This window comes from Chaetodon trifascialis, chromosome 6, assembly GCF_039877785.1.
Source record: "Chaetodon trifascialis isolate fChaTrf1 chromosome 6, fChaTrf1.hap1, whole genome shotgun sequence".
In the NCBI taxonomy this organism is placed as follows: Eukaryota; Metazoa; Chordata; class Actinopteri; order Chaetodontiformes; family Chaetodontidae; genus Chaetodon; species Chaetodon trifascialis.
Genome location: NC_092061.1, coordinates 24,611,916 through 24,624,897, shown reverse-complemented (window position 1 = coordinate 24,624,897; position 12,982 = coordinate 24,611,916). Strand labels below are relative to the sequence as shown.

Below are 12,982 nucleotides of genomic sequence, written 5' to 3'. Positions count from 1 at the left end.
CTGATTGGAGGATTATAAAATGACATAGTCTGAATACTGGCTGTTTTTTGACCATCTTTATTGTTTATTTGACAGCATGGTCTTATATCTGTCATTCAGAGAGGTTTGGAAAACAAACAAAAGACAACAGTTAATTAAAAGCGAATTGAGTGTATATGTAACATGCACAATAATAATAATAATAATAATAATAATAATAATAATAATAATAATAATAATAATAATAATAATAATCTACAATTGCTCAGGATAATATATAATATGTGGCAAGAAGAAATAGCTCCACCCCTCAGTCAGGTGTTCAATTAGGTTGTATTGGCCTCACCTGGTACCTTTATAAAATGCTACACTTAGCCCTTGGCAGCACCTGGTCCGTTTTATTTTATCTGTGGCGATGGGAGGACGTCTGTTTCTTTGTGCAGTCTTATTGCAGTTGTCAGGGCCCTTGCAAGGTGAGCAGCTAAGTGTGCAAAAACTGTTTTACACCATCTACAAAAATATCCTGATTACACTTTTGTAATCACAGTTTATTCAAAGTGATGATTCTCAGTTCAGACACACAATGAGGGATGTGTTTTCAGCTGTATATATACACATATATTTATTTTTTTTACTTTTTCCACTGATTGACATTCTGTGCTTTTCTGTTAACTTGGTCCAAACAGTTCTTTCACTTGGAGGTGGTCCGTTGAAGTGTGGCCTGGGCTCTAAACTGTGCAAAGATGGCTCAGAGTGTGTCCTCTACAACCATTTGTGTGATGGAGAGCCTGACTGCAAGGATGGTTCAGATGAAGAGGACTGTGCATCAGTATGCAGTAAAGGTACTGGTCAACTTGTGTTGACCTGTTTTTTCAGGTGGATAGTATTACTGAAAAGAGTAATCTGGCAGAAGTCAAATTAGACAAAACCATTTGGAATTGTCATAATGAGTACAATGCATGTTTTGTTTTATTAAAATAAACCTTAACGAAATGTCCAAATTACTCTGAATCAAAATATCAAAACCTAGAGGATGATCCTTCTCACATTAATAAACCCCCCTCCACCCTCAGTCCAGTAAAGTCTAGAAGCACTGTCATCAAATGGAGTGAATGACTTGTGCTCATTCATAAAGCTGAAATTGTAGACAGATGCAAAATTTTCACATGAAAAAACCTTTTTACCCAAATCTGGTTCACACTCCTGCATGTCCTTATATTCCTTAAAAGTGCAGTTTCCATGACAGAAACACTAACACACCCACTGATAAAACACTAAATCCTGTTGGATTAAACAGGGCAAAATGCTGTTGCTGGTGAATTGTATTGTATTATACTGACAGATGTTTCTCTTATTTTTGTCCACCCAGTTTATATCATTGAGGGTAGGCTAAGTAACAGAAAGACCTCTCCTTCAACAAAGGCTGTTCAAGATTAATGTAGATTAGATTTATCACAAGACTGTTTTATTAGTTTATGCTGGATGTACCTAATAAATTGGCGACAGTACAATTAATCTGTTTGTGGACAACATTGCTCTATATACAACACCCCATCTACTGCCCAGGTGGATCAAAATTAGCACGTTGATTTCTATACTGTACAGTAAACTTTCATCTTAAAGTGCTGTTTAACCCACATAAAACAAAATGAATCGTTCTCTAGAAAACTGAAAGTCCCACTGAAATGAATATTACTACTTTTACTGGGGCTCCAATTGAAAGAGTAACATACAACATTGCAGACAGCAAATTGGACTATAGTGGTGTCATTTCTATGCATTCTTCTGCTTCCACTCTTAAACACCTTGAGGTAGACGATCATTCTGCTCTCAGGTACATAACTGTACATGCACAAGCTGATCCCTTTCAATAAATTTCAATCTCTTTTGGTAGACTAAGAGCAGTGTTAATGTAGGTGTTTTCTTTGAGCTGATGTTGTCTCATGATGTCTATTCCCTGATTTTCATGTATTAATTTAACAGAAACAGTGCACAATACATGTAACAGATGCAACTACAAACTAATTTGTATCCTTCATGTTCCTCACTTGTTTTATATGTATTCAAATTTAGTTTTTGTATTATGTATTGTAATTTTTAGATGTACTGTATTTAATATGTGTGATAGGGGCGTCATTGCAAGGATAGCTTGCTCTCAATGGCCTTCTGGTTAAATATAGGTAATATATAATGATTGTATATCATCATTATATAATTCAGTCACTGTTTCAGTATCAATCTTCTATTTGGCATCCAAATAAACATATCAGTAACTTAAATGCAAGCAAAAATAGGCTGTAATCTTTGATTGGGTCAAATCCATAACTTTTATTAGATTCAGATTCAGAATATTTATTGTACCCTTGGGTAAATTCGGTTTACAGTGAGTGAGTCACCTCGTATTGTAAACACACAGAACAACACAAGACAAGACAAAGTGACGACAGTGCTTGGGCTAAAAGAACAAAGAGGACGGCCCCAAGATTAAAAAAAAATATAAAAAAAATTAGACTGTCAAATACCTGTATCCAAACAGATCAGTTCCAGTGTGCCCATGGGAAGAAGTGTATAGACAAGGACCAGGTGTGTGACGATATATCTCAGTGTCAGGACCGTTCTGACGAACTCCACTGTACGAAGCGAACTGACGGCTGTGTTCACCAGTGTGACAACAAGAGTCGCTGCTTGCCTGCAAAGTTGCTCTGTGACGGAGAGAGGGACTGTTTAGATGGCACGGACGAGGCCAGCTGCGGTAGGTTGAAATGATCAGGGATCTTACAGGAGATGAACACATCCATATTTCACAATAACATAATATGCAATCTTAAGTCATAATGTTTATCTTAATTGGCATCTGCATTAGAGGACCAAGAGGAAGATGGACATGAAAAGGAAGAAGGGACGAGTCTAAACTCTGTGCCTGCTGCCTCAGTTGGCTCACCAACCTCCATAAAGTGTCCACTGGGTTCTAAAGCCTGCAGGGACAACACAGAGTGTGTCCTCTACCACCACGTCTGTGATGGAGAAGCAGACTGCAGAGATGGTTCAGATGAGGAAGAATGTTTATTAACATGTGACACAGGTAATGTGGTGGTAGGTTTGGGTGAGTGTGATCTCCGCTGCAGGAGTTAAGAGTATGAATTTACTGCCCTCTAGTGGGGAACCTTCAATCTCAATTTTATGTTTTAGCACATCAATATCCTATACCTTTGTCTATGTACTTAAAGTGTAGGATGTTGCTTCAGTGATGTTGGTGCAGAGGGAGTCTGCAATTTGGCTTCATACTTTGGAGGAGGACCATAAGTAAATGTAACTATTGACTGAATGTAGTCAAAACACACTGATCTGAAGCAACACTGGATTGTACTGTTACTACAAAGAAGAACATAACTGTGCATGTGTTGTGAGCATAAACAAATAGTATTATATGTGTGTAAGAATGGAGTAAATATGCTGCATAGAGGAAGATATTTGAGATATGAGGATATTTATGGACAGCTAAGTCTATTAAAGCTGGGAACACGCTGCACAGTTTGAAGGTCAGTTATAACCCCAGTCCTGCCAGTAGTCCTGATCATACCATGTATCCTCTGCAGACCAGTTCCAGTGCGCCCATGGAAAGAAGTGCATAGAGCAGAGCCAGGTGTGTGACGGCGTGTCTCAGTGTCAGGACCGCTCTGATGAAGAGGGATGTACCAAGCAGATAGAGGGCTGCGCTCACCAATGTGATGACAAGAGACGCTGCATTCCTAACAGCTTCCTCTGTGATGGGGAGAGGGACTGCTGGGATGGCAGTGACGAGGCCAACTGTGGTACGTTGTCAGTGAACCAGGAAATTAATATCTACTCACCGTATTAATGTGTATGGGACACCTTTGTGACCTTTGCCCCCCATCCCCCCCAATAGCGGACGAGGGCTGCAGTGCCACTGAGTTTAAGTGTACCAGTGGCCAATGCCTGTCGGCCACAATGCGTTGCGATGGTCACCCAGACTGCTGGGACCGCTCGGATGAAGAGAGCTGCACCAATGCACCGGCCTGCACCACCAAACACCGCTGCCCCCACAGCAAGGAGTGTCTGGTGCAGGAGTGGATCTGTGATGGAGATCAGGACTGCAAAGATGGCACAGATGAGAAGGTGGATGTTAATAGCAATGGCAAATGTACACCTTTTTTTTTTTTTTGGAAATGGTTCTTCTTTGTATTAAGCAGTAAGCTTTCAGGAGCAAGAGTTTTCTCAGTTGGATCCTAATGCTTTCTGTAATGTACACATAAAATTGGGCATGAAACAGCAGCTGTGAATTAACACTGAAAACAGATTATGATCTATAACATAATGATCTTTTTCTATTCCCCTCTGCCACATGAAGGTCAAAGGTCAAAATCAGAACAGCACTCATGGAATGGGCAGGGTTTCTGTCTGAGAGTGTGGAGTTACCTCATTTAGTCAAATACTTGATGATGTAGTGGTTTAAGGCCAAGTACTCTGACGGTCTTCACATTCACCCAAAACTGAAGCACTAGTTTAAATGACTGTAAAATAATCCATTGGTTCCTCTTCAGGATTGTCCCGTGGCTCCACTGAACTGTGGCGAGTTTCAGTGGTCATGTAAATCCAAGACCAAGTGTGTCCCTTCAGCCTGGAGGTGTGATGGCATGAAGGACTGTGATGATGGCAGTGACGAGACTGAATGTGAGTAATTTTACATTTTACAACGTGGAAATAGGTTGAGTTGGGAAAAAGAAATGAAACAACGCTTCATTTTAAGTTAATGAGGGCATCCTCATAGTCTAGCACCTGCAACATCTCCAGTTCAAATCCTGCTCTGGATTTGTTATTTACACATAATCTTCACTTTATTCCTGTTTTAGTGTCAAATGAAGTCAAAAAAATGCCAAAAAGCAATCAAAAGTGATATATACGTGTGAAAAACCTTTACTGATGGTTAAACACTAAAATCTATCAGACCAATAAATAATTTTCCTTTCATTTCAAAATGTGGCTGAGTACCTGCAGAATTCTGTATTAAACATGAAAATGGTGTGTGTGGTCACCAGGTGGGGTGGTGACATGCCTCCCTCACCAGTTCCAGTGTGGCAGCCAGGAATGCCTGGATCCAGTCCTGGTGTGCAATGGCATTACCAACTGTGCCGACGGCTCAGATGAGGGAGGCAGCTGCCAGATAAACTGTGCAGAGGCAGATTACAGCCGCTGCTCTCAGAGCTGCTACAGCACTCCACAGGGAACGGTGAGGACCTTGCGGTAAACAAATTAAGTTGTGTGTCCTGCAGATCAGTGGCTTACAATGGAAAAGTAAAGATAAATGCAGTTGAAACTAAACTGTATGTAGCAGCACAATGTGAAGTGTCTGAAAAACAATTCTGGATAAACAAGCATTTTGTTTATGATGTAAAAATGATTATATGTTGAGTATAATGTCTATGATGGCTTACCCTCTGATGACTGTATAGTTTTGAACGTTGCTGGTACTGACTAAGACTGGGCTCTTGCTGTGTAGCGTTGTTGGTGTAGAGCTGGGTTCATGCTCATGGAGGACGGGCTGACCTGTGCTGATATTGATGAGTGTGACAGCCCAGGTGGGTGCAGTCAGCTGTGCACCAACACTCCAGGCTCATACCAATGTGACTGTCACCCAGGCTACATAATGGAGGCAGATGGACACCACTGCAAGATCACCGGTAAAGTCGTTCAGTAGCCAATATCCTTCAGTCAGCCATACAACATTGTTTGGAGGGGAAGCATTACAGAAACAAAATGTTTAAATTACAAATATTACAACTTAAAGGAATAGTTGACATTTTGGAAAATACATTTTTCATAGAATCCACCTTATAACACCTCTGAATCTCACTAATTAATTGGTTATATTGTGTTCCATTACGATTTATATGCCAGATTATTTCTTGGCCTGGTGTAGTAACTTGAGTTCTGCCTAGCTGCTTTCCCCCTATTTCCAGTCTCTCCAGTCTCACCTGAGATAAAGGCTTGTGGCACACTAAATGGCACTAGAATTCTCCTCTTTTCATCCTTCAGGTGAGCCCTTCCTGTTGTCGTCAGTCCAGACAGACCTCCTCTTGTTTGGCCTACGCAGTGGCAGCCTAGATGTGTTGTCCTCTTCTGCCAAGAAGGCCATCCTCTCCCTGGACTATGACTGGAGAGAGCAGAGGGTCTTCTGGGTCAGTCTGGACACTGAAAGCATCAGGTGGTCCTCACTGGACCAGAAGAGCACGGGAACTCTGATTAAAGGTTGGTACAATACAAAATGTGGTTGGAGTATTGTGGGTGTCTGATGTCTACATTTGTTATTTATACAGAGGAATAGGTATTCACTGTCATGCACAAAGACATCTCCTCAGGTCATGATGGTGTATGTTCTCACAGGTGTCCGGGCTGATTCTGTAGCCGTGGACTGGCTTGGGAGGAACCTGTACTGGATCGATGGAGTGAACAGTCAGATTGTTGCCATCAGACTGGCCACAACCACTGTGAAGTCACTCAACCACAGCGTCATCCTGGATGAAGACCTGGATCAGCCTCGCTCTCTGGCATTGCTGCCACAGAAAGGGTCAGGGTGACTTTATTTCACACTCCAAACTACTCTACAGTATTTATAAAAAGTTTAAGATAAGTATTCAGTCTTTAATTTCCTACCAGGCTGATGTTCTGGACAGAGATAGGTAATGTAGTGAAGATAGAGCGTGCTGGGATGGATGGCTCAGAGAGGATGGCAGTGGTGAACTCCAGTCTAGGCTGGCCCGGTGGTGTGGCTGTGGACACAGTCTCTGACAGAGTATACTGGACAGATGAAAGGCTGAAGGCAATTGGATCAGCAACACTGGATGGAGATGACATTCGGGTAAAGTGTTCTGTGATGGGGATGTTGTCATGTTGATTGGTTTTTCTGCCTTGCATAGAATTTTTTTCCCTCAGTTTTTAGACGCATTTAAACACTACAACTCAATGCTAAATGCCAGGAAAAGGTCATCCTGACCTCCTTATCATTACAAGTACCCCACAAATGGCACTTCATGGGATGTGGGATGGGATGTAAATAAATAAATGTGCTATATCTAAATGTCATTTTCAGATTCTGCAGATGAAAGAAACCAGCAACCCATTCTCACTGGCCGTGTTCAATGGCATGCTCTACTGGTCTGATGCCAAGAAGCGAGTGGTGCTCGCTGCTCACAAAACATCCGGCAAAAACCGTCACGTTCTCCTGAAAAGACCGAGACAACCTTTCGGTGTGAAGGTGAGTAAGTTGAATTAAGGACGTTTATGCACAGGTGGAAATGGGGCAGGTATCGTATGATAGACACTGTAGCTAAACTTGGATCACTTCATGTGTGTGAAGTGCTCAAAGCAGCTTGCCAAACTGCCCGCGCACAGCTATGCCATTGTATCTTTAAAGCTTTCCACTTTATTGACCTAATTCGGCACAGTTTTTCAGAAATGAAAATACTTGGGTTGCTAATGCAAAAATAGCAGTGCTGGAGTTAGAAATATCACATCTTGCACTTAGCATATTTTTTAAACAGAATGACTTGTGCGGTGCAAAGAAGCATTGTTAACTGTCCTGTTCACTGCTTGGTTTGCAGGTCATCCACCCTTTGCTCCAGACGGGCATTGAGAGCCCCTGCGAGAAGACGGACTGTTCACACTTGTGTGTGTTGGCCCCGGGACCCAGGGCTGTGTGCAAGTGTCCTTCTGGTCTTTTACTGGCTGAGGATGGCCTGACCTGTTCCAGCCTAGTCAATTCTGCGTTCCTGCTGATGCTGTCTCCCTCGACAGTCACCCAGGTTTTACTATAAAGCAAAGTTGCACTTGGTCTGATTTGCTTTAACAGAACATACTTTAAAGGAATAGTTGGACATTTTGCTGAGTTACATGAGAGGAGTGATACCACTGTCATAGCTGTACAGTAGTGATGACGCTGCCGCCGATTAGCTTAGCACAAAGATCAGAAATGACTAGCTAAAATAATCTAACCAGGAGATAATGACAGTGATGATGATAATGATCAGTTGTACTTCTGGTGGACATAACTTGCAACTTATGATGCATCAGTATATGAATTTTAGATAAATGCTATTTAATCCCAGTGTTCTCTGTAGATCTACTTGCAGTCACAACACAGAGCAGCAGAGTTGCAGGGCTGGCCTGAACACCTGGCCCTGCAGGTGCCCAGTGTCAACAAGGCAGCCATCATGGACTACAGCCTTCGTGACCGCACCCTATTCCTGACAGATGATGGCACAACTTCTCTCAGCTCCTTCAAGATGATGGACTCAGACTTGTCCCCTCAAGGGCAGCTTCTCAAACTCCTGGGTGACACCATCACTGCCATGGCCCTGGACTGGGTAACACTTAATGTCTACTGGAGCAGTAACAAACAGCCCCGTCTGCAGGTCACCTCCATCATGGCTGCCCACACTGCTGTTCTCATAAAGGAAGGCATTGGCAGAGTGGAGTCCATTGCCCTCCACCCTCCCAGTGGCAGAGTTTGCTTCACCAACCTTGGCCTGCAGGGAACAGGTACTGTGGCTACAGTAGAGTGTGCCAACATGGACGGCACTGGGCGGAGTGTGGTGTGGAAGGATGCTGTCCAGCCCACATCTTTGGCCTTCTCTAATAATGGGGAGACCATTCATTGGGCTGACACTGGTAAGCGTTGTTTTTATTGGATAGTTACAGGAAATTTTGTGTCAGATGTGTTCTCGTGCATTGAAAGTCAAAAATGCTGCTGAATAAAAATGATTTGTTGTTTATAAGAGCAGTCATATGGCTTGGATTCTTTTCCAGGTTTAGGGGCCATCAGCTCTGTCCAGCTAGATGGATCTGGATACAAAGAGTTAAAGGCTGGTGATGGCCTGGCTGCTGTGACTCTGAGTGATGACACACTGCTCTGGATGACTGTCAGTGGTAATAGCTCATATAGCATGCTCTAAAATGAATTGACACATAATACCATGTTGTACATACCAACAACCAGGAGGTGGCGCTGTTCAACTTTAGCTTAAATTGTTGTGTTGGCCCTTTCCCTCAGACAAGACCAGGCTCTGGTACAGAGATGAGCAGCAGCAGAACAAGCTGTGGTTTGAGGTGGGCACAGAGGTGGTCAGCCTGAAGGCGTTCGGCAAGTCCAGTCAGACTGGTATGTAAGAAAGCACACACATGAACAGTTCTGATAGCAGTTTGCAGGGTCTGCCAAATGTGAGTGTACTGAGGTGATAAATGTCTAGTATCCATCAACCTAAACAACACAAACTCCAGTTGACTGACAGTTTACCAACCTGTTTCTCACAGGTTCAAACCAGTGCACAGACAACAATGGCGACTGTCAGCACTTGTGCCTTGCCACTCCAGGAGGTCGGACATGCAAGTGCGCCCATGACCACATCCTTGTGAATGCCACCCACTGCAGCCAGGAGCAGGGCTGCCCAGGTGGCAGCAGGCCCTGTCTGGATCAGCTCTCATGCCAACCTGTTGAGAAGTTCTGTAACGGGCACGCTGACTGCTCTGACCACTCCGATGAGAACTGTGAGTCTTTATACCTCCTTTCACAAAACGGTGAGAAAATATGGTATACTAAGTAGATGTAATGGCAGGGTTTTTGATTGATCATTTCTCTTAGGTGTCAGTCTGAAGCAGTGGTCAGGAGCCAGGATCCCTGCTCCTACCCAGGCCAGCAGCTCCTCTCCTGCATCTTCTCCTCTCACTACTTTCTCTGACGTCACTGGCCTGAACACCACCCTGAATGTAAGCAGTCAGCTCAGCTTCCTGGATGCCCAGGAGTGCAGCCAGAGACGCTGCAGTGGCAATGGACACTGTGCGGAGACCAATGGAGACATTGTGTGCGTGTGTCCACTGGGCTACAGCGGCGATTCCTGTCAAGACCATCTCCTAAAGAACATACAGGGTCCCATTGTCTACAGTGCAGCGGGGATCTGTGCAGGAATGGTGGTCATTACTGTATTGGCAGTGGTAGTTAAGAGGAGGAAGAGTGCTAACACAAGGTTTGTAACAATGCTAGCATGCTTCCTGTGTATGCTTGGCAGGTATGTTTTAAAGGTTTACATCTTAGCATGCTAACATTCGCTAATTATCACTAAATACAAAGTATGGCTGAGGGAATGGCTTTAGCTGTGCAAGTATTTGGTCATTACCAAAGTGTTTGACAAGTGAAAATGTGACTTGATTGCACTAAATCCATAGTTACATGACCACCAAAATGTATCCTGGTGGGAACAAATGTCTGAGAGTAACTGATCCAAACATGCATGGAGGACATTCAATGTCCCTTTTCCTAAGCTACAGTCTATCAAGACAAACTGCCACCTACCAACTTAACAATATGGATGTGAACAATAAAAAGCCAGTTTTCTCCATCTGAAGTCTGTGCAGACATGGTTAAATGTTTGCCATTTGTTGCACAGTTGACTTTATAGAGGTAGCATTAGACTGCATTCTTGTATTTCATTCTGGCAGGAGAGTCAGCTCAGCAGCAGTGAAGGAAACAAGTATGACTGACCTGGAGAACAAGGCTGAGAGCGCCCCAAGTACACAAACTTCTCCAGCAGACCCAGACAAACCAGAGGTGGATCTCCCAAAAACTCTAATCGAGCAGATTCCCAATTTATCTTACTATGTTTGTGGGATAATGGTTTCTTTCTTTGCAGGAAGTGGTATCTTCTGTGGACTGAGGCTGATTCATGGGCATGCAACATTTTAAATAAACAGCTTGCATTTTCCACTGTTTCCTGTGAAGTTATTTCAGCATTGTTTACTGTCAGTTAGAGCACCAGTGTTGAAGTTTTGATGTGCACTGACTTTAACTTTGTTCATACTGATTGAAAGATGGGTGGTAGTGCCAGGAATCATTGTAAATCATCCTGAAGCATCAAAGCGATTGAGCATTGAGGATGACAAAGGACAAGGATCTGACATCGAAGGCAAAATAGAAACCTCAAACTCTCCTGGGAGGAGCTCTCAAGTGCAGAAATTGCCATGCTGTTTTGTGTATTTTCAGATCTGAAGGATGGAGCTGCAGCTGCTCAGAGGTTCTTGGTCCAAAAAAGACTCCCTAATCTTTCCCCTTGTGTGACCAAATGTGTCATACGACTATGACTGCAACTAACAAGGATTTTCATAATTTATTAATCTATTTTTCTTTTACAATTTTCTTCAATAATTTTGTCCATGAAATATCAAACAGTTTAAAATGCATGTCCCAGTTTCCCAGAGCCTAACATGACATCTTCAGCTGACTTTTGTCTGACCAACAGTTGAAAACACATTGAGTTTCCAGTGACGTACAAGGAAAAAACACTGCAAATCCTCTGATCTGAGAGGCGGGAATCAGAATGGATGGCAATTGTGCTTGAAAAATTATCTAAATAGTTGCATATTAATTTCCAGCCAGTTGATGATTTTATCTCTCCAGTACTTCAGTTTATGACCAAGTACCAGCGAAGCTGATGTCCTCATTAGCTTTTCTTTGTGTTTTGTGCTATTCAGCGAATGTTAGCATGAAAACATGTTACGCTAAGAAAATGAACTTGGTAAACCTCACCAGACGGCATTTAAGTATGCTGGTGTTGGCATTTAGCTCCAAGCGTCACAGTACAGCTTCACAGAGCTGAGGACTCGTGTGGGTGAAGTCATGGTTTTCTACAGCTATTGTTCAAGTGCTGCAGTGGAATGTAATTAAGTACATTCAGTCAAGCACTTCAGTACAGTTTATGAATAATGCCATTTTATTCAACTTTGTACTTCTAGATTTCAGAGGGAAATACTATGCTTTATATTCCACTGCATTTATTTTAGCTTTCTTACTTAATGCTTTAGATACAAATCATGTACAGTAACAGTCCAACAGCGTATATAGAAGCTAAATACCTTGAACCACCTGCTACTTCTAGCATTAAAATGCTACAATGATAATGTGTGAGTACTCTTACTTTTGATATTTTTGAGTACATTTTGCTTACACTTTGCAGTACATTTGTACTTTTACTTTAAAGCACTTTTACATGTAACAGGATTTCTACATTGTAATATTAGTACTAATGTTCTCATATTCTGGCTGATAAGAGCTCTGTGGGTGTTTACAGACTGGCTTGACTGACACCTCCCTCACCCTCCCACTCACTCTGCTGCACCTTTTGGGGTGGGACAAATCTGTCATTCTTATTAGCACATTGACCCAAGCAAATGTGCATGACTTTACTGCTTTGTTGCTCACATTCCTGACTTGTAAATAATTTGGTGAAGAAATTTTGTCTCAATTGACTGCCGTTGTCTTAAATTCTGAGAATAAATGTAGATACATGGTCATATAACTGGTGTGAATTCAGGAAGGTGTGTTTTAATGGAAGTAGATATACTGTATAATACTGTTTCTGTGGACAAAATGGGATATTCAGCTTCATTAGAATCAGTGGAGACTGTGGCAGATTGACGGTAGTGAAGAAAACAATAAAAAGTCTTTTTTTTTCTTTTTTTCCCAAATTTGTGTTTTGTTGCAGTTTAGATTATGCTTGATAAGACTTTACTAAGAAGCTCTGATGGTATGTATTTAAAGTCTAAACCAGATTTGTCCCATTGTTTACACTCAGACCACAAAACACATGTTTACTTTGCTTATGAATAGGCTCTTCTGGTGTATTTATTTTCTTATTATCCTCTAAGAATGTCTAGCACTCTCTAATTTCACAGTGTCTGGGGTGTTTAATGATTTACTTTGAATTGTTAGTGAGTCAGGGCTGAAGTGAATAATGCTACGGACACACCAGATGATGAGTTACTGGTTTAGTGTACCCACGCATATCAACAGCCATATAAAAACACGTCAAATGCAAGACAAAAAGGAAATGAGCATTTATTGTATTGTGCTTTTGTGAGCACTGACACATTTGAGAATTCTGCTGTATCCGTATGCTGTGCAGGATAAGAGGATACCCAACATATCAAGGTAGAACTT

The 12,982-nt window shown here is 42.2% G+C and overlaps 1 protein-coding gene across 1 annotated transcript; it reads left to right on the top strand.

Moving 5' to 3' along the window:
• The first annotated feature begins 394 nt into the window (after positions 1-394).
• lrp13 (low-density lipoprotein receptor related-protein 13) lies at positions 395-10,715 on the top strand. Its single transcript, XM_070963659.1, has 21 exons — positions 395-458; positions 663-821; positions 2,516-2,731; positions 2,843-3,061; positions 3,576-3,791; positions 3,887-4,116; positions 4,542-4,671; positions 5,037-5,227; positions 5,498-5,678; positions 6,034-6,246; positions 6,382-6,565; positions 6,655-6,856; positions 7,088-7,252; positions 7,599-7,799; positions 8,115-8,664; positions 8,803-8,922; positions 9,047-9,154; positions 9,307-9,540; positions 9,635-10,016; positions 10,489-10,597; positions 10,680-10,715. Exons 1-21 carry the CDS (start codon positions 395-397, stop codon positions 10,701-10,703), a joined length of 4,098 nt encoding a protein of 1,365 aa, XP_070819760.1. The 3' UTR covers positions 10,704-10,715.
• The last annotated feature ends 2,267 nt before the right edge of the window (positions 10,716-12,982 follow it).

Coding starts and splice junctions, on each gene's coding strand:
- lrp13 (XM_070963659.1), top strand. CDS start 395: ATGGGAGGACGTCTGTTTCTTTGTGCAGTCTTATTGCAGTTGTCAGGG. Junction 6,566..6,654: donor GCATTGCTGCCACAGAAAGG/GTCAGGGTGACT, acceptor ATTTCCTACCAG/GCTGATGTTCTGGACAGAGA. Junction 9,541..9,634: donor TGACCACTCCGATGAGAACT/GTGAGTCTTTAT, acceptor CATTTCTCTTAG/GTGTCAGTCTGAAGCAGTGG.